A 23,144-nucleotide genomic window follows, 5' to 3' on the forward strand; every position below is an offset into this window, starting at 1 on the left:
GGACATTGGGCAACTTGAACTGATTGATGTGACCGATGAACCTGATTTGAGCCACCTGTGTGTGGGCGTGAACTGTTTATTGAGTGTCAATAAAAAGCCTCACTGGAGGGTGAGGGCATCCCCCTGTTGGCTGTGTAACAGACAAGTCACGTATCTTGTGTCTCCATGTTCATTTAATTCCTCCGTCTAGTAAGTCTTACCGTTGGTGCTATTTGTGTTATGTTTTATCCACTGTGCTCTTAGCTCTGCTAAGAGTTACAATTTTCAACTGCTTATGTTGTACTAAAAGATGATGTACAATCATAGCTGCCTTTCAATCATTGTTTTAAGTTAAAAACAATATTAATTTAGCTTGTTCTAAGAGAGCCTACTTGTATGTTTAATGTAGCAGCTCTTAAACAAATGCCCCATTGTCTTCTTAAAAGTTGTCTCATTAAAAATCTGAAAGTCCGACTTTACACTAAAGTTGTCACTATTCAGTTAAACAAATGTTCTTCTCACAGCATTATCGGATTAGGTCGGACAAGAGGGGAGAGAGTCACTTCAATAAGGGCATGTTGTATAATAAGTCAAAAGCAATAACAGTGCGTAAAATGTTCAATGTTCAATATTATACATTATGAAGCAACTTCAAACTAAAGTGTTTAAATTCCATCTTAAATAGCCTCAAACGGAAACTGTTTATGATGCCAGCGTGGTTTTGAAAAAGTAGGTCAGCTAAGACTATTTTTTATTGTGGAGAAGCTGAAACTCTCCAGACAAAAAACTGATATTTGGACATCCATGTAACAGTGCTGCAGCAGAGAAATGAGAATGTGACTGCTTGAGGATGTTTACGTGACAATATGCAAAGCGTCAACATATTTCCCAGCACGTTTGAACAATGGGGACCCTGGACACAGAAACGCCCCAAGTTTCGGCATTGGGCTGCATGTTCCATTTTTAAAACCAGTTGCTTCATGGAGAACGCGTCGCTTTACACTTTACTCATACTTTCAGCAGCGTGTCAATTTTTTCCTTTGTGCCACGATTGAAACTGGCATTAAAAAAACTCAGATAATGTATTATAAACAGATTAATTATATGTTATATGTTATGTTAATGATGAAAGTTTGATAAATGATGTATTTTCCGACTATCTGGATTAAAATACAGATTAGCACTTCAGTGGCACTTAAATGGCTCTTATTATGGTACTTTTGTAGTTCGACTGTTGAGGAAATGTTACTTTCTGTAATCTTGTTGTTCTTAGTTTGTACTCTTGGTTGAATACACTTATTGTAAGTCGCTTTGGATACAAGCGTCTGCTAAATGACAAGTAATGTACCATGTAATGATGACAACAAATGCATCACATTTCAACGTTCCTCTCCTCTCTCCTCGGTGTTCTCCTGGAGTTTCTATTCCTCTGATCAACATGATCTTATTCAAATTCCATCCACTATATGATGAAAAATAGCCTAGTGTCACTGCTGGTTGTTTAAGTGCAGTTTTCAAATGACTTATTCGACATATTTGTCAGCTGTGTCTAAACAGAGTGCCAAGCCGACACATGACAGACAGAGAAAGGGACAGAGAGACCAGCTCTATAGAAAACAGCAAAGGAGAAATGCTCCTCCGTTGTGAACAGCCAGACAACTGACATGTAGATGCAGCAAACCACAGTTGTCTTCTATTTTACTGACGGACCGACTTTGACTGGAATCCTCTTCAGTATCCTTTGGCTCACACATTCTGAATAGACCTGAGATCCTACAGTTTCTATAATGCCACTCGATAGCATCTTTAGATTATGTTGTCTGGGTTATTTTCCAAACTTTTGGAAACCTGGGCCCCACTAGACATCTCACAACGATTTCACAAACTGAGTTCTACCAATAAGTCAACGGAGCTTCATGGACTGCTCCTTTGAATTAATTGAGCAAACAAAAAGTGCATTCTCTACATGTTCTCCCCTAACCCCCCCCCCCCCCCCCATCCCTGTCCTGCAGTGTTATTAATCAGCGGGGTACTAATGTCATCACCACACATGCAATAACAAAGAAGAACAGAAGGCACTGAAGCCATTGCCAGCCCATTAGACAGTTGTAAATTTGAAAAATAGTAACAGGACGGCTGCTCTAAAATCCTTTGTCGCAGCGGCGCTTTAAAAAAATAAATATGTAAAAGCCTTGCAGCGAAGGTCAGAGCCACCAGAGGATCGATTTGTTTTTAAATTACAAATTTGACCAAATCGAGAGTAATGAGTAGAAGTGAGGACTCATCTCTTAGTACCACAGCATAAACCTCACGCATCTATCTTAGAGAGGAGCGTTAGTGGCATTACACAGCTCGCCATCTCTCTCATTATCCTCCTCAAGCAACAGGATGGCTGGAGAGAGAGGAAATGGGCACTCTGATGGAAATGGATAGCTCCCACAGCTCTGGCTATACTGCACAATTTCAAACTCTCACCAGCTGAGCCAGTCAACGGTGCCACATGTAAGCTCTCATAACAATACACTCTTCATATAACCTTTGGGTAAGGTCACCCCAGTGACACTGGATTCCTCAATATTGGACAGTGTCCAGTTTCCATTTCAGACAAATGTCTAAATTAAAAATAACTCTCAATAAAGCATGTGTCTGGATTACCTCAGGATAAGATTTGACGTCAATCATGAAACTTTAACCAAGCCTTCAAGAATGTATGACCCCCAACGATCAGGTTTTCAAAGCATCTATGTTCCTGAGGAGCTGGAAGACACTTTTCTGTTCTTGTGTTTAATTATTTTGTATATATATTTAGTCTATCTCAACGTAACACATTTACTTCATTAGTAAACCATTTACAACTAGTCTTTTAACTGTACATCACGGGTTTTTTTCTTTTTCTTTTCACAATACACTGTGTTACATGTCTGTTCTCATCTTGTTCTGTCGTCACTATACTATAGAGAGATGGAGACGAGGAAAAACTGTTTAAGCCGAACCTCAACGAAGAAGACTACCACGTCCGAAGATATCAGAGAAAGCCGAACCAGCTGCCCCAGAGTGAGAGATGGGAGGAGGCCATTTCAATAAACTGCTTTCATTCAACGGGAATCAAGATGCAGAAATGTCCACACAGGAACAGCCGCCACTTCACACAGCGTTACTTCCCATCTGCCCATCAATTTATAAAGAACTTGATAATTTGATTTAAGTGTATATTAAATAATAGGTCTCTGTACACTAAGGCAACAACTCTGTAGCAACCCTGAGATTAAGATTTAATTGATTAATATCAATTTTCTTTTACCAAATTGGGTGGCATCCGATACATTCTGTTAGTTAAACTCATGGTGTCTTATGGCATAAGCTGATTATCATCATTCTATTATACGAATGTATGGGTTTATAAATACTAATTGAGTTATTCATAATAATTACTTATTTTGATATTCATTTATTATTATGTATTACATCTGCTACCAGCAGCAACACTATTTTAACACAATTAGTTAGTATTTTCTGCTACCTTGCAGATAACTGCATGTGGAGCTTTTATCTCCATGAATACTGAAGACAGTCTTAATAAATGAATGGTTCGACATTTGGGTGAAGATGATTTGAGAGATGAAAGATGACTTGATAAAGATGAAGAGGTCCTACCGCTCCCCACTCTTGCCAATAAAACTACAAGGACGGGATGGTGTTATGAGTTGTAAACTGATGTATCAGTGCAGAGCAAACCAGAAGGGCACGCTCACATGCACTAATTTACAATAAGAGGCACACACTGCTGACCCAGCTATGTCAACGCAGCACAGAGAAGCTCATATTAGAGCACACACAGATGGACAGTGGTTTCATTCTCTGCTCAGGCCAATGCTCTTTTATATCTTTAAGTTACGTTTAAATACTTGTTTGCTGCTCTATTAATACTCTGAATGCCATCGACAACTTCAAGAAAGCTAAGCTTAAAAATATCTGTCTAACTTTTTTTTCTGACCTTTGTTCTGCTGACATTCTGCATCCTAAAGCTGAGACAACGGTGCGCTAAATATACTAAAAACTAAATATACTCACACAATGTTGATTTGTTATTTTATTAATCGTATTATTCAGCTACGACAAGTTTCTCGAGACAGATGGTGTGTGGACAATATAGTCCGATCCCGATATTTCCAAAGAGACAGCGCAAACAGAGGGGATTGTGGCAGCAGACGTGCTGAAGACCTCGTCATTCTTTTATACCTTGTGGGTCAGAATGATCCAACAGGATAATCAGAGGGGCTTAAACAGTATATCTAACCTTAATCCCAGGATTGACAATACCGAAGATAGGTATTACAAATGTGGAATAAATCTTTTTTTGTGCCGCAGTAACTGTTAAACACTTGAGTATTAGGCCTGGTGGGGGAACCAAGATGTCTACGAACAATCATTTGTAAATATGGGCTCAGTTTATTTGTAATTTATTGTATATATGTGTATATACAGGACTGTCTCAGAAAATTAGAATATTGTGATGAAGTTCTTTATTTTCTGTAATGCAATTAAAAAAACAAAAATGTCATGCATTCTGGATTCATTACAAATCAACTGAAATATTGCAAGCCTTTTATTCTGATTTATTGCTGATTATGGCTTACAGCTTAAGAAAACTCAAATATCCTATCTCTAAATATTAGAATATCATGAAAAAGTATACTAGTAGGGTATTAAACAAATCACTTGAATTGTCTAATTAACTCGAAACACCTGCAAGGGTTTCCTGAGCCTTGACAAACACTCAGCTGTTATAAATCTTTTTTTTTACTTGGTCTGAGGAAATATTAAAATTTTATGAGATAGGATTTTAGAGTTTTCTTAAGCTGTAAGCCATAATCAGCAATATTAAAAGAATAAAAGGCTTGCAATATTTCAGTTGATTTGTAATGAATCCAGAATGCATGACATTTTTGTTTTTTTAATTGCATTACAGAAAATAAAGAACTGTATCACAATATTCTAATTTTCTGAGACAGTCCTGTATATATATATATATGTTAGTATTATGTTCAGAGTTCTTGTACAGTGTGTATGTCATGTTATGTTATGTTATATTATGTTAGGCTATGGTAGTTGTTGTGTGGTGCCTTGTCCTAAGAATTTCAGTGCCCAGTCTGACCCTGTGTCATTCTGTGTATCTGACAATAAAAGACTTGACTTGACTTGACTTGACTATGAGAGATCACAGCCTTGTGTCGAAACGAGCACCTTTTCTCGCTAAATACGCTCAGCAGTTGCTTGAGGACACTGGAGTTGTGGCTCTCACTGTTGACGTGTGACAAATCCCTATCTGAAGAGAGGCTCTTCAGCTAAAGTGTTTTTTATAAGTATTAATAAAGCACACCGAGCATGAAATGCAGCTAAGCTCTAAGCAATGTGAACAGTGAGCTACATCCCTTCCCATTATAAATGACACAAAAAGACTTGATTTCTGAATCTGATCGATTAATCTATAGGGCAGATACACTTGTATTGCAAGAAGGAGCACTATCCTACTTTTACAGGAGGTGGAAAATCCCTAAAGGTGACAAATAACCTCCCCAGCACTATTATTGTCAAATCAGGTATATTTGTGCTATTACAGTCACAAAGGGCTTCAAAGTCACATAAAATGCTCCCAAAAAGGTATTTGTCTTTGCTCTCCCTGAGCATGACAGCTTTCAAATTATGGTACTTTCGACTTGTTTTTAGCATTTCAGACGACTCTCATGAAGGGTGACACCTAACCAGCAGCATCAAAGCAACTGATGTTCAAAGGGAAAATATCATCTGCAGACTGGAATTTAAAAATGGCAACATTTGCCATATGCAGCTTTTATTCTGAATCTGTATCGTGGGAGGCCAAACCATTCTGATTGCATAAAGCATGATTATGCAATGTTTTATACGTTTTCCAAACCAAACATAGGTATGAATAAGGACGTCATATATGATAAATAAACAAACAAGAAAAAACTCCTGATGCAAGTTAACATGCTTCAATAAAAACACACACTGTGTCCGGTTTAACCCTTGTGTTGCCTTAGGGTCATTTTGACCCGAATCAATATTACACCCTCCCCCCGCTTTAGGATTAATTTGACCCCATTCAATGTTTAATGTCGGTGTTCTTTCGGTAGTCAACAAACAAACATAAAGTGCCTCACACTTAAACTTGGAAAACAATATTAATTCTAATAATTTTCTGGAGGTTTTAATTGCTGGCGTCAAATTGAACCCAAAGGGTAAAATATGTTAGTAAATATAAAGGTAACAGGAGGGTGAAACATTGAATCGGGTCAAAATGACCCATAGGCGGGGGGAGGGTGTAATATTGATTCGGGTCAAAATGACCCTAAGGCAACACAAGGGTTAATACAAGCATGTGTGAGTGTGCCGTCACTACTCAGACATGGTTATTTGTACTGTGGGACGAATCCCGTTAAAGGAGAGTTTTGTGTCAAAGAATTTCACAAACACCCTTTGACAGTCAGGAGCAGTTGCATTTTAACAAGACAAAAATCCTCGTGGAAAATCCCTCTAATCTTTTGATCCCAATATCTGTCTTTGGACTCAGCAGTATACTAATAATCTGCTTTCGTCTGAGTGAAGCTGCAGGAGGCTTCTAGACAGAATGACACTAAGAGATACCGTGAGGCCACATGTTTGTGCGAAACATACAATGACAGACATTCCTCAAAGGAACCGCTCATTCAAATCAAGAACTACTCTTGCTATACAGTGTGCCTGAAAGCAGTTTATTCTATATGTGAAAATGTGGAAAGCTACTGAATACTGAAAAACACGTGGTTAAAAATGGTATATTTAATTCACATGGATCCATAAATCCCTTAAGAATGATAGTTTTGCTGCTGAAAAACGCAAGCTACTTATTGAATTCACTAACGTCGGCTTTTTTAAATGTGTTACTCTGATTCATCGTGCATTTATCTACACAGCTGTCTGTGTACTGCTCTTGTATATAGACTCTCGTATATACAACCTCTACATATGCCAACTCCCACCAGTCCCATGATCAGCATAGGTACCGGATATTAATAAACACAAGTATATTTCCAACGACAGTGGTATTTGAGACGCATTGATTTAAGTTTTTAAGTGCACAGTTCTGTACCATTTCTTCGTTCAGTTGCTCAGCCCCCCCAGTATAAGCCTGTAAATGTCGGTTTGAATTGATTCACCTCTTCATTTAGAAACAGACACACCGTGTGCTGAACAGTCCAACAAGTGCTCGATGTCCTGCCAAAGCCTGGATCGCCAAATTATTGTCCAAAGAAAGAAATCCTCTCTTTTTGGTCTGACACCAAAAAGGCTTTCTGTCTCTCAGTATCACTGCAGCCACATGTTTTTATTGAAGTAGCACTAATCAATATGTTTTCTCAATGAACAAATTATTAAATTTCCCTTCGCAGTTGGTGGAGGCAAACATGGGAATACATATTATTCTAATGTTGCAGCCAGAGATGGACGTTTTACGCCTCCTCCTCCGTATTACAGGTGGTGTTATCGCAGGTGGCGAGTCATCGGTGACTCACCATGTGAAACAACACCCCACATGTAATAAAGGGGTTGCCGAAGGCTTCACATTTTAAATTCAACAATATCATTGCCAATGTCTAAAAATCAATTTGTGAGAGACAGACAGTCAAGGAACCAGTGTCTTGAAAAACATAAAAAGGACCAACGGCATATAACAACATCAGAATAAATGCATACCGATTGTGTACATGTAAAATGTAAACCATGTTTGTGGACGTTTTGCCTCCTGTCTATGTTCACGTTGCACACATTTGTCCTGTTTAGCGACTACCAAGCTGATGATTATTATTCAAATGTTAAAAAAAGGTGCGACATGATTTCACTAACTGTAGGCTACAGTCATACTTGGTACCCTGTCATCATGCATTAGGACCGTAAGGCTATTCTCTCAGCTCAAGTGAAACAAAATTACTATTATTTACTGTATCCAGTCGATTTATCCTTTGAATTACATAATGCGCAAAATGAAATTAAAAAATGCTGTACAGTCTTTAGGTCTGCCCTACTTTTGTACTTTGGCTGATTTATGTTCAGCTAATGAAATAAACATCATTCCATTATATCAGGACAAAATAATGTATCTAATGAGAAAAAGGAGGACGGATTCTGGGAACTTACTGGCCGTGCATTTAAATAATTGTTTTACCGATCAAAGGGATTTGTGTGTGTCTGTGTGTGTGTGTGTATGTAGGTGTGTGTGTGTGTGTGTGTGTGGTGTTGTGCAATGTGCAAGCTCGTGGTTGGATAGGGGAGATTTGACAGGTCTGGTGGCAAATCCTGTGAGCCTTTCATCTGATCAAAGTAATACAACAGCTTTTAAATTATGTAATGGTCAGGTACCTTTTAAACTCCAATGTACTTTGAAGGTTAATCAATGTATAGGCACTAGGTAGAGATATAGGCAGACCTCTCTGTATCATACGCTTCTAGTTTTCCCAGTTAGATTTGATTCTGACTGGGCCAGAATAATAGCTTTATTCATCATTTTGAATTAATGGTCTGATAAAATTCTCCATGCACAGACATTTGCAGTCGTAGCTGTTGTTTCCTGCCGGCCCCGTGCAGCTCAGGATGGTGAGAGAGCAAGCAGCAATACCATATGACCTTGAGGTGCGAAAACAACTAATCTCTGAACTTGCTCGAATACTGAATTGGCAAAAGTAATATTGCGTGAATGCTTTCATCCAAAGGGACTTAAGGTACTATGAGTTCATACCGTTTCAGCATTGATGGCTCCGGTGGGAATTGAATCTCTTCGTCTTGTAATGTCAGTGCCATGCAGAAATGAGCTATGAAGCGCTTTCTTCATGTGCGTAGCATTACTACAATATATATGGTCCGGTGTAAGATTTAGTAATGCTGAAAACATGGCTGGACAAATGTAAAATACAGGTGAACAGTCCATTCCATTCCATTATCCACACCGCTTATCCTCATTAGGGTCGCGTGGCGCTGGAGCCGATCCCAGCTGACATTGGGCGAAGGCAGGGTTCACCCTGGACAGGGCAGATGAACAGTCTTACAGTGTAATTACTTATATCAGTGTGTGTTGTTTAGGGATAGGGAAAAAGCTTTCTGTACATTTATTTGTATGCAAATACATTTCTCTTTATTTAAAGCTGCATTAGTCAATATTTTAATGTGTACAATGGTTCAAATGGCTCTGTGTAATGTGAGAGGGGTTGCTCGTAGTGACAAATCGATGGAGGATCATCACCCAAGTCTGCAGATCCTGCTCAATGGGGCTTTATAGCATCTTTCGGCTCATTGTTTTCATCTTACAGCCTTTAACGGCCTATTCTGGACTAACTGCTATCCTCCAACAGCAAGGGGAGGCTATCCTCGGCTCTTTGATAAACTCATTTTATGATCCCAGCCCAGCATAAAACAGCTGACAATATGTGACTAGTGAACCCTGAGGAGTTGGTGGAGACCAAAACAGAGCATAAAAAAGGGAATATTGTAATTAAATGAATACTCTAAATGAATACTAATGTTGCTTTGTGCCTGCTGGATGTGTAAATAGGCGCCATTAAAAACGTAATCTGATATTTGAAATAAAGTGTCATAGTTGATACACTATACAAATATGGGCAATTTTTTAATGATTACTGCTTTTGGTGTATAAAGGATCCCCTCTGTGCAGCACTAGTGTACTTGTCATACCAGCTAACTATTAACAGCACATTTAAAAGATGCCACTCCCGCTCACAAAAACCTTTTAAACTCAATGTTTCTCATTCACAGACATTTCTTTATTCATTTCTTCTTGATAGCAACCTGCAGAGTTTTTACAAAGATTCTGACATTTACCAATGTTTTCCTATTTGAGATCTGTACTTATATTATATTATATATATATATATATATTATTATACTTATTATTTACACATACATTCAAGAGCACACTAACGCACTTGAGTGGTGATAAAGTAGTGCTATAAATGTGACAGCTGTAACTACATAATTATATTTTTCAAAAAGAGTGCATATATTTAATTGAATACATGTGATATTGACGGAAAAGGTCACGGCTGAATCTTAAGCTTATTATATCTAATTTTGAGGGAATTCTATAAAAAAATAACGGAAGCAAAATCCTCCCCACCGAAAAAAGGTGTTTAATGCAAAATAATAATCTTACCTCAAATGTATTTGTGTTTACCACTCTCTTTTCAACATATTTTGGATTTGCAAAGTGAACTGAATATTTGTATGTCCTTGTTTTAAACTACTTAGTCCCTATACTAAATTCATACTGGCTGATTTAAACAACTTCTGTTAGGAATACAATTATATGGTGCTTTGTATATTATCTATCCAATTGTAAGTACATTAAAATAGATTAATATAGAATATATATATATCTATATATAGATATATATATATATATATATAGAATGAGTATGAGTATCTATAGTATAATATATAGTATATAGGATAATATAGAACGAGATCTAATTAAATCAACTTTAGTTATACATGGTATGGACATATTTGTTTTTAGTTTATTTATGTGCAGTTTCTACATATACATTATGTATCATAGTAATCACTTGATTATGGATTTCCAGATTTCCAAATATCATACATGTGGTCCAGTGCTCCAACCTCTTCAGACTTTAGTTCAGGTGTTCAGCAGCATGATAGAGAAAGGGCTTTCAGTGCTAAACTGCATGTCGACTCTCTGAAGGGATGTCAGACGTCTCTGCTGATCTATTGTATGTATGTCTGTGAGGCTTCTGTTGTGTAATCTTTTAAATATGTAATCATTTCAGGTTAATACCCCGTAGTTTCTCTCCCATGCATTGACATGGTTATTCAGGCAAGGATTATAATAAGCTGTGCAGATGTGAAACTATCCTGAAAGACTTTTAGAGCAAAATGAGCTCATTCAGCAGACTTGCTAAATTTGGAAAAAGGCCCCTCTTTGTCACTGTCACTGCTACACCTAAAATAAGAACAAGCCAGGTAATAATTGTTTGTGTTAAGTGTGTTGTGCCATTACAGTTGGCAAGGACCCACTTGCTTTAAGCATGAATATTTGTTTGGGATCAATTTACCAGAGCAGGTCCAGAATCTATCCCATCAAACTCCCAAGACATTAAGCTTGTCCATGAGCCAACCAACTCCTTGATATGTGTGCGAAAATTATTTATCTTGTGTGAGAATGACTTTTCCTACGATTTCTTGAATAATGAGACACACTCACAGACAAGAAACCGACAGCACACTCTATTTTGAAAGTATTATTTAATTTAGAGAAAGCCAAACTGTAAGCCTGAACACAAAACTATGAAAATATATATATATGCTCGTTTTTAATCTTTTAAAATCTGAGTTGTTATTCTTTAGATGATACTCAGATATTTGTATTTTCAATTATTTTGTAAGTATTTTGCATGAAATGTAATGTGACATGTAGGATCCTTACTAGTCATAGTTCATTACACAAATTAGTTTTGACTCAACTCATCTCAGAAAAAACACAGTAAATTGACCTTTGGAAATAAGTTTTAGTAAGTAAGTTTTAGTGAGTCATATTTTATAAATTAATCCCTGCATATGTAATTTAAAATGCTTAACACCCAGAATGTGTGTTGAGAATGTTATTTTCTCAACAAAATAAATAATTTTAATCCACACAATGTGTATTTAGAAACAATTAAATATAACTGTCTGAATAATTACCTGCTGCTTCTGCATTTTGTATCAAGAATTATCATCAATTCATTGCATTGGTTTCCTAACGACAACTGTATCCCAGCGTCCCTGAGATAGACCTTTCAACAAGCCACATTTGCATAAGGAAGGGAGAAAGATGTCTACACTGAACTTTAAAAGAGAACGAAAGAGAACCACAGCACTGTTTGGGTCGCATGTCCAAGTATATTTAGTGCCACAGTTCATTTTTTAACTGGATTTATTCCGGGTGTTTTGATGCCGTGTCGCGTTACAGCCCTGCTATCGCTCACTGACGTTCATTGGTTTAAATAAACAAAAATGTAATGCTGCCCGACTGACAACATGTTAGTGAACGACAGCAACGATCATTCCCTCAGTGTCAGTGCATGAGGTTGGTAAAAGACTCAAAGATCCCCCCGCTGCATTTACACCATCAACAAAACATGAATACAGCAGCAAATAAAACATAGCCTACACAGTGTGTAGAGGACATTCTAATCAAGAATATTACATATTTGCCTCAATGACTAATGACAATCAGATGGGAATATGTTACTGTATGATGCAGTAGTAAGTTATCTAATCATGGCCTAATGAGCTTATTGTTAATAAAAAATGTATGGGCTTGAACAAAGATGCATTGGCATTTTAAATGAAATGGCCTGGATAGAAACTGGAGAAATATATTCATTAAAAAACAAAACACATACACTCACACTCCTCCCCCATCGACACTGACCAACAAACCTGCTCTTCCCCACCACAGCAGTAAACTGCCAACCTGTGGGAAGTGTCACACTCAATCACTCAATGTCTGAACACTGATGCATTTCATTCGGAAAAAAAGGATGAAAACTAAAAGAGATCCTGATATTTTGACAACAATGACCATGAAAGTATTCTTACGACCTCAAATCCACCCATGTCTCCGTTGTATATTGATTAGCTGGGTCTCTAGCTCTTTTAATCTCCTGCATTACACAGGTGATTATTGTATCTGTTCAAATTATTCAACCAATTAGAATAGCATTTCGGATGGAAGTTTTGTCTACGCCATGCAACAGTTTGTAGAAAATGACACGATGATAGACCAATGTGTTGAGCTTAAAGTATCAATGTAATAATAACGACAATGTTAGCAACTAACACAAACATCTCCCCCGGTTAATTGTTTGGGTTTTCTTCTGTTGCCAACTATTCAGATCTATTGGGTGCTTTATACACTGTATGAAGTCAATGACATCATTTATGTTTACTCCATCTGACTCTTTGATGATTACTCCTGCTCTTGCTTTTGAGGTAAGCCATTGGAGATGATGTTTCATAGGTCAACTAGTCCCCATGGACCTGTTTTATAAGAATGGAAGAAACCTTTGGGAATGGAGAGCACCCGCAAGTTTTGCTAATGAGGCCTTGCAGGAGACTCACTCATTACAAACAACTGTACTGCAGATCAATGACACACATGGTGAGACTCAAACAAGCATAGCCACCTAGAGGAGGGCAATGCATTTATTTAGGACTGATGGAAAGAATACTTGAATTTGTTTAAACCAGTCCATGTTGCGGCAGAGGACATGTTGTACCGACTGCATGTCTGAACTGAATCCAAATGTCTTACCTTCACTGCAGTCCTTTCCTTGAAACCCTGTCCGAGAGCAGTCACATGATGGTTCGTTGTTAATTATCCTGCAGACTCCTCCATTTAAGCACATGTTGGCTGAACCGCAGAGGTCCTTCAAGACTCCTTCACTGTTGTTCATGACAGACTCTGTGTTGTTGACCTTTATGTCAGTTATCCATCCAGTGAAAGGTGGCTGATCCTTGATTGCAGCTGATGTGAGTCGTAACGCCACGGATCGTAACTCCGGTGGTATTCCACCAACAAACAAATGGCTAAAAACAGTCATATCCCGTCTTTTTGACTTCACCTCCACCCATTTGTTCTCATTGTCCACCTTCAGGGTTGTGTTCTTAAAGTTTCTCCTTATTGTGACTGCGTGCCATTGGCTGTCGTTGACCGCCGTGTCAGATACGACGGTCGCAGGCTCGGCACAGAAGATCGAGAAACGGAGGCTGAGTTTACCATTCAGTATGAGAAGTTCGAGAAAGTCACAAAATCCCTCATCGTCGAAGTAAACTAGCAGCCCGTGGGAACTCTTTGTTTTCATATTGAAGCTCATTTCACTTTCGCAACACGCATTCCAAACTGGAAATCTAGCCCACTGACCTTCAGCACCTGTAAACTCTAGACAAGTGCTTATCTCTACAAAGCAACAAAAAAGCAGCCCAACCCATAAGATATGGGCACTGTGTGGCTTTTGTAAAACCATTGTGTGATCACAAAATCTATGCAGGAGACTTATAGGGCTTATTTATATGAACCTCTGCTTAAGCAAGAAATAAATTTGGTAGACCGTGAGAGAGTACACTGGCATATAAGTGACTGTCTACATGGATAAACAATTGTAAACTGATGCATTGTAAGTCAAAAGATAAAATGCTATTGTATATTTGCGCAGCAACAGGCTTGGCCAACAATTGTTTCCTGGAGCAAATACCATTACCTCATACTGTCCATGTAGGCCACTGGCCAACTCTCTCACTGTTCACTCCCAAATAGTTTGAACTGTTTAAAGGTCCTCTCTGCCATGGCTATTTAGAGCAAAGTGACAGGGATTCAAATATCCATTGGGCACACTTGATCTAATTTATGTAATTATGGAACAGTCCCTCCTGGTGCCAGTTAATGTGTGCACTGTTTCACTTGAGTTGAAATGGCAGCTTTAATCTTCATGTTCATACCAACATTCTTTGGCGGGTAACTGGAAGCCTTGCTTGGGGCTTTTCACATAGTCATCCTCGGTAGCAATGAGAAGAAAAGAAAAAATCCCAAATGGAGACACGTTGGCTGATAAACTCAGCAAAAGAAGCAGCCTGTCCATCAAGGCAGTCCTCAGTCCAGAAGCTCTCTGCAAAACAAAAGCAAATTTGATACAGTACAAGCGCTTTCACCATATCCATTCCCAAATCCACTTTGGCCAAAGCCTTAATCAAAAGTCAGAGTTAATACGATGATTGAGGCTGAATCCCAGCCAATCAAACACTTATATCCAGGGAGGCTTGTGTTGCAAAACACATGAGCCATATCAATAGATGCATATGAGCAGGGCTTTCCAGGAAGCACATAGCAGCAGTCAGCATCCACGAATGACTTCATCATGTGTGTCGGACACCATGTCTTTTTTTTTTTATTCACAGTGTTTCAAAGATTAAAATCACGTACGTGAGAGAAAAAGAAGAAGAATACAACATGAAATAATAATAAAGCCTGCATCATGATCATCGCACGCCTGAAAACAAATCATGCAGACAATCTCAGTCACACCAAAGTAATAATAAAGGAAACCGCTGATCAACCGCTTTCAATATTTCTTTTAGGAATTCCGATAAAGCCTACGGTCATCGACGCACCGGGCTGCCCTCTCTTGAAGACCATGAGAACAAAGTGCGTCATTTGATTCACAATGGTTTGTTTGTGGAAGACCAGTCGGGTTGCCACTGGGTCTCAGTCAGAACCCCAAACTGGGCTCTCTTTATAATATTTGCCTCGTCACTATTTTTCTGATTATGAAGACGGATTCTGCATTTCTAAACGCGTTCAGTATTGAACTGCAGAAAAAGACGACAACGGATTTTCGCAAATAGTTTTCATTTCAACGAAAACACAATGTAGATCTGGTTTACATGAAACAAGCGGACACATCCTCTCCAGAAACAGCTAACGTGATGAATATCATTACAGTACATACGGCTTATCATGCTTACTACGGCGTGTGGTAATCTTCACCGACATATCGCGTTTCACAAAACAGGACATCAATAACATGTCCCATACCTTAACATCCTACCCTGGGCTGTAAAGGACGCACTACTATACGGTTCTAGTGACGCTCCTGTCGCGCACAACTATAACATGTCTTGCAAAAAACAAGATGAGACATGGTTGTATTATTCGTTTTACCTTTGCGCGTACACCTTTACTTCTACGGGACCCTAAATAGTTGGAGATAAGAAGAAGAAAAAACACGATTTCATGCAAAACACCGAGCACGCGCTGAGCTCCTGTAAACCGCGACTGCCCGAATATATTTTCGGTCTGTTTGAGAGCCCGTACCTCAAATCCAGTGTGGCGAAACCTTCACCTCAAGATCTGCTTTCAAGTGAATCGCAGCATCAGAGAGAGAAAGAGAGAGGGAGGGAGAGAGAGAGGGGGGAGGGAGAGAGAGAGAGAGAGGGGGGGGGCGAGAGAAAGAGAGAGAGACAGAGAGACCACTTTCTCTCTAACTCCACTAAAAACCTTACATTCTTAGTGGTTAAATAAATTACCTTAAATATGTCGTCCTCCAAGTTTGTCTTAACATTTTTTTTAAACAAAGAACTAGAGAAAAATAGGTCGGGAGAGCGGGACGAGAATCCAGTTTTCCTTTGTGGAAGAGAAGGCGCAATCTGGTTTCCCTGTTGAGTTTATTCGGCGACTGTCAGGAGCCTCAGACCGAGCGTGTCACGTGTCTCTCGGCGCTGTCTGCCGGGGAGGGGCTGAATGCAGCACCTCGGACAGCGCCTGTGCCTCTCCGGGCATCCATCCACGGGCGTTTATGGAATTGGAAACTTTTGGGATGAGGCTTGAAAAACTGCTCCGATTGATCGTTTGATCACATGAGAGACACAAGAAGCTGGGAAGCAGTCAGAGGTGGTACAGGAGTACACCACACTACCACATCTTATATTCCAATTGTGTGTACAATCTGAAACACAATATTGTTTTCAATGCAACCGATCAGACCCACGTCGGAAAATATGCTAAATAACCCACCAAGAGGTGTCAGTTAAGGGGTTATTATGAAATCCAGCAGAATGATTCAATACTCAGGGGCCCTTTTACAAGTAGTACTCTATTTTTCAGGGCATGTTTATGGTACATTGTATATTTCCCAGCATCTCCAGGAGGTTCTGTATTGTATAATGTATGAATAATTAAATAAACCTTTTAGCACATACTGTATAGCATAGCACTGTCAAATCTATGTTACTAAAAACAAAACAAAAGGGCAATGTATGTTAGTTCCTAATTTTTTCGGGAAGACATATTAATGTATATTTTCAGAATGAACAGCGAGTTGCTTTCTTCCAACTACTTTAAGGTTGGAACAATTAACAAACTATATGCGTTAGCTTTGGGGTGGGCGCGTCCTTAGTAAGCCTTGATGTTTCATGTTGTCAGAACCATGTAGTTATACAACCACATTGGTAATTCGCTGCTATGAAATTGTTGTAGAACATTTTCATATATGTAATAAACTAGGAGTATAGCCTACTGTCAGATTTTTTTTCTACACCTACTGAGTCTGTTGTTAGAGCATAGTATGCCTCTTGACAATACTTGCATGTATGTGCACATGAATTTATCATGATGCATGTTTCATCCACACAAGGCGGCCCTGCACCATATTGTGTCCATTCATGGATGATGCAATTGTGGTGCAATCAGTCTTTCAATTCTGTTTCCTTGCATGTTACATGTGACCAATAACCTGTCATAGGTCTAAAAAATAAAGCGAGCACAATGATAACATTGCATTGCCTTTAGTTATCATGTAATATCGTTTTCTATTCAAGAGCATTCTGTTCCTGTTTTTATGTACGATTGCAGAGTTTACATTTAATTTAGACAGGCTACATGTTAATGGTGTTCAGACGTGTGTAAAGAGATGGAATACTTAGTTGTAAGATACTTTATTCAAAAATAAATGCTCACTGTGCAATGTATTTATTTCTCAACCGGGCAACAACATTATATCTGTCTTGGGGGAATACTTCACTATAAATTGGCCATTAATATAACAATTACTCACCATGTGTTACTTTGAATTCTTGAAGACAATTAAATATTTCTCTCATGCCTCTACGGTGAAGAGAGAATCATAAAATGAATGAAAACTGAGGTAGATCTGGATGAATAGAAGTAAATCAAGATCAGGCACATCTACATAATAAATCGCATAAGGTATCACTTTGCAAATCACTCTCACAACTCATGCAGTATACTGTAAATATTGCATATTCTCACTACTTCCCAAACACATGCATTTTTATTTCTGCCACTATTGTCTCATGCACGGACTTGTAGAGCAGAATGGAGAAACTGCCTGATGAAATATTACTGCTTCCTTCACTTTCCAAGCAAACCCATATAAATCATAACCAAATAGGGGCTTTCTTTTGGAGGATTTGGGACATTAGAAAAACACATTTCTTCTTTCAACTGTTGAGGTTACAGAGTTGCTTATGTGACAGATTGAGGTTAACAGAGAGATAGTGGATTCAAGTTTAATAGAGGTCTAAGCTTTCTGGTCTCATACCAGGGTAAGATAAGGCAGCTTTCTGTTCATGCAGTAGTAATCGCTCACTTTTCAAAATAAACCAAGTCAAAGGTTTAAGTAGGTAGGCCTTTGGGTAGGTATGACAATAGTTGGCCCCTCCTCCTTCCTTGTTGTAGATCAATATAAACATATTTTGGTCCAGTTTCTCAACTGAATTAACAGATATGAAATCCATAATGATCTTCTCACCAGCAGGTGATTCAGGTTTATACAATACATTTGTCCAAATATTGGAATAGTCTTACACAAAAACAGAGGTAAAGGGGATCTTAGGTCTGGTTATCTGAGATTTACATTTGGTAACCACAGTAAAACATTTGCACTCTGGAGGTCAAGAAGAGGATAAACCAAGAGGTGGATGCATTTGTGTGTGATTCATTTACACGCTTTGACCTAGCAATTCCATCATAATATTGTGGTACAATATGCCTCTTTATCGTTATTTATGAAGTATTTTTATTAACTGCAGCTCGCTAACTGACTAAGCTAACATTCACTTCATGAATAGGTAGCAAACACCATCTCTAGCTGACTCGTTTGAATTGAAGACGTACTCAATTTACGCAAAACTTGTCCTTAATATGTTTGAATACAAACATGTGCTTAAAGATTAAAAGGTAAAGCTACATCTCACAGAAAAACATTATCCCCAGTTGATGAGCCATGTGGAAGACAGGAAATAAGGAATCATCTTACATCTAATGCAAAATCGTTCTGCGTGGCAGCTTGGCAGAGGTTAGATTTTACCTTTGTTGCTTGAAGAGGGTTCGATTTTTACTGTTCAAGTGAAAGGGTTTTAAGAATCAATCAATCTCAATTGTGAGATTCATGTTAATAATAGTCCCAGCATGTGAATTAACAGTAATTAGAAGTGCATGATTTTGAGTGCCACATTTATATTTGACTCAAGGCAATTCTGAATCATTACTTTTCTCTTGGTTGGAGGTTTTACGACAGATAAAGCACTCTCCTCCTTAGAGAATTCAATAAAAATATATATAATTGTATTGTAGCTGTATTTTACTTCCACGGTACCTTTTTTTACGTGTGCGGGAATTAATTTTTACAATGTGTATTTGACTTTGGAAGGATTACCTTTAATTGTAATCAATATACTCCCCACTTTAGTCCACAGTTGAATGAGGCTTACCAATTAATTAATGTAATCTGTTTGGTCTCATTGAGGTGAGGTTGTGGCAGAAGAGTGCGTTTCAGAATTGGCTGCAGGTAGAGGGAGGAGGCTCAGCCAGGCAACAGGCACAGCTGCATGTTATCAGGCTGATTAGCAGCCATGTGCTCAATCTCTTGTTTTTTTGCAGTGAAGCTTCTAATGAAAGACACACAAACAACCGACGGACACAAGACATGCTGGCAAACACGGACTTCCAGTTGAGTTCATTATCATACTCTGTACTAGAGGTCCATGCCATCTTGTCTCCCTGTCTTGCCATCCATTGCTTTGCATTTCAGTGTATCTGTAGTGCCTGTTATGACTATACATTTTTAAGAAAACTGGCCTATAGGCTGTGCACATCTGGGGTTTCATTTATAAGACGGAATCATTTATGTGTAGAATCCACACGAAATATATATATTATTTGTTAGTTTTTTGTATTTCTAAAACCTTGCTTGTGCTGCCAGTGCACATTACATTTCCTTTAATGAATCCCAAATCAACTGGTAAATGTGTGCAGCTGGTTCAGCCTCTAAGCCCACCCTCGACACACCAACATTCAACCAGAAATGGTCAATGTAATGTACTTTATGAATGTTGATGCGTTGAAATGAGCTGCTGATCAGTGGGTCCTTACATTCAATCACAGGAAGAACCCTCATTCACTGAATTCTTCCATTTAAGCATTGCCTTACTAGTTATGGAGCTGTGACAGGTATAATGGTTATACCCCAGGTGTTTTCAGTCACTGTGGTTGATTAGGCTTTAGTCAGTAGGTGGCAGTTGGGTGAAGATGATACGGATGATAAATATTTGTTTCTATTCATTTTTTACTCGCTCTCTCCTACATGTATATTAGTGAAGACATCATTTTATATGTACTGACACCGACCAGTCAGCTGTCACCCGGTCATTGTGGACATGGTGAGTGAATTATACATAAAACATGATGTCATTCAAAGCCACAGCGGTTCTCTTAGCCAAAGAGTTCTTGCAGTTCTTTCGTAAATGTTGCTCTGAGCAGCTTTTTAAAATCCGTCTGGAAATAAAAGTAATGTCCCCCCAAATATGACTTTTTATTTACATGTTATAGTTACACATTGAAATGAAGCAATTGTCTATGAAGAGAGGAACAATTATAATTAATTTAAAAATATGTGATGAAGGTGTAACTTGAGGGTAACTAGAACCATAAAAGGCTCTACCGAAAGGCTTTTGTTATAATCTATAATACTCACACACATGAGTTGTGTACTTATTGATACTGGTACATTTTCAATACAGTTTGACATTAACAATCCAGGTTGTCTTTCCTCCAGAGCTCTTTAAACCTGAACCATTGTTCTTATTCAATAACATAGTGGCATGCTGGGCAAGGACACATTTACTAAAGACACACATGAACTTTTTAAGTAGACCAAAAAAGTAGCCACATTTATTGAATGTGACCTTTACCACTCTCCAGCTGAGACCATATCTCTCCATTTTGAAAGCATCTGTATACCCTAGATTAAAGCTGATTGAATTTTGAAATCTGTATCATTACAGTTATTAGATTAGCAGAGAGGGAAAAGGACATTGCAACTCATTGAATTTCATCTCAGAGGAATTAATGAATCGCAGGATTATGGACCACAAAGGACTGGTCATATGTCCAGCCTGAATGAGTTTACTGATTGTATTGACTCATACATAATGACCCTACTGAAGATGCATGAGGAAAGCATTAACATGCCAAAGATCTGATTAAAACCTAGTTTTCAAACCCTGAGCAAACAGTCGGGAACATGTTGGTTTTCTCTTTATTGACATCAGATCCAGGGATTTTTGAATTAATTGATAATTGACCCATACACGTTTCTTTTTCACATTTACTTCCATTTACTTATAAATATATATATATAATATATATATACATGTGTATATATATGTATATAAATATATATATATGTATATATATATATGTGTGTATATATATAAATATATATATATATGTGTATATATACCTTTTCATTGCATTTGCTTAAAATCAACAAAGAAAACAAACTAAACTAAACCCAACATTTTGATTCTATTTTCAGAGTTTTTCTTTATATGCATATTATGCCATTCAAAATGGAGATAAAATGCCTTGATTTACACCATTATCTTAATCATGAACCATTAAATTTATGTATAATGAAATGTTTAGCATTAACCTTTCGACCCTTGAACAGCTTATGTGTATCTATAGTAGGCTGGATGGCACCCTAGCATGTAATTGAAGTGTTGTGTGAATTATTTGGTCTTCATAATAAATGACATAGTGTATTCCATATATAGGCACCTAATGGAGGGCAGTACAGATTAATATATTACTCAACATGCCAGAGACAAGTTCAATTTGGGGTGTTATTATTGTTGCTAAATAAACAAGCTATATATAGAGCTTCAACGGTGTGTCAGGTTAAAGTATGAGGTCATTGTAATGAATATAAATAAATAAAATATTTGTTTATATATATATATAATTACTGATTGTTGTTCACATGGTGTCATTTCATGTGTCTGTGACATTTACATCATCTTATAAAACTCCTTCCACACAAGATTAGCATCTCTGTGGATAAACTTAGTTTATTTGCGAATTTACTGAACTGTGAGTCTCATACAACGGCTAAACTTGGCAAAGTTTATGAGATCAGTGTCTGCTGGAAAGGGAGTTACAAAGGAGCAGCCGTATCGTTGGACTGTATCTGTAAAGCATATGATATTGCGGAATAATATTTATTGGAGTGCAAGTCGGTGTGAAATGGCCTGATAAAATGAGAATATTGACACACCTGCTGATCATAAATAGTAATCCCAGCATTTCAGGGCAGCTTCTTTGCCTTATCGTTTGGCTTTTTACTGAATACTGGCTCAACACACCCAAAATAGCTCAAACGTATGGGACAAACACACACACACACATACATACACACAAACACACACATTAGATACATTTTACAGAAAAAGAGATTTGACATAAAATACTAAATTAGATTTGGGCATATTTTCTCATGGCGTTTGAGCGGAAAATGTGCCCATTTTCTACCTTAAATATGAGTGCAGAGGAGGTTATGATGAGCATTTGAAAGGGTACATTTGACAGGGTTTTGGCTGACTCAGATAATCAGCTGTATTCAGTCAGAGAATGGTCGCTCGAGGCGGGGACCCTCCAGAACCAGAGCTGCCGCCAACTGGTGGTGCCTTTTGCACAAATTGCACTCGGAACAGAACGTTTATTTTGAACTAGTGTAATATAAGCGTCTTTGAGTATTTTGAAAAGCGCTATAGAAATTATTATTATTAATATTATTATTATTATAACACACCACTTGCACTAATTGCACATACACATAAAAGGGGACATATCTCATTTAACTTAACTTAACTCAGATTGTGAAAATGTATCTGCATTTCAATTGCAATACATACATACATTTTACTTACAAAAGATTAAATATGCAAGTCAAGTACAGCATTTTAGTATATCCTGGCTACCAAAGCATGAACTCTCGAAGAGAAAAGGTTTCTTCAGACTCCAATCCATTCAATGGTTCATTCAGTTCAAGAACCCACATCACACAGTGAATAACTACATGCATGCTACCATCAGGTGTGGACTGTAACTCCTTTGAGAATAACAAAATGCCTATGAGTCACTGTAGCTGTGAAGTCACCATTTCTCTTTTGCATTCAACACGTGCAGTGGGATGTGTGTGCCACCTTCTGTGTTCGTGTGAATTGTGCACACTAATTTCCCA

The 23,144-nt window shown here is 38.0% G+C and overlaps 1 protein-coding gene across 2 annotated transcripts in view; it reads right to left on the reverse strand.

Annotated features, from left to right (window-relative positions):
• LOC130206860 (neurexin-1a-like) overlaps positions 1-15,973 on the reverse strand; it is a 241,291-nt gene extending 225,318 nt beyond the window's left edge. For both annotated transcript variants that reach the window (XM_056435082.1, XM_056435081.1), the window contains exons 1-2: positions 15,917-15,973; positions 13,361-14,711 (exon numbers count right to left, since the gene is read on the reverse strand). In XM_056435082.1, the coding sequence (XP_056291057.1) occupies positions 13,361-14,072 (712 nt within the window). In that variant the 5' untranslated portion in view covers positions 14,073-14,711; positions 15,917-15,973. The remainder of the gene's footprint in view (positions 1-13,360; positions 14,712-15,916) is intronic.
• Positions 15,974-23,144: the final 7,171 nt, after the last annotated feature.

This window comes from Pseudoliparis swirei, chromosome 17 (genome assembly GCF_029220125.1).
Source record: "Pseudoliparis swirei isolate HS2019 ecotype Mariana Trench chromosome 17, NWPU_hadal_v1, whole genome shotgun sequence".
NCBI lineage: Eukaryota > Metazoa > Chordata > Actinopteri > Perciformes > Liparidae > Pseudoliparis > Pseudoliparis swirei.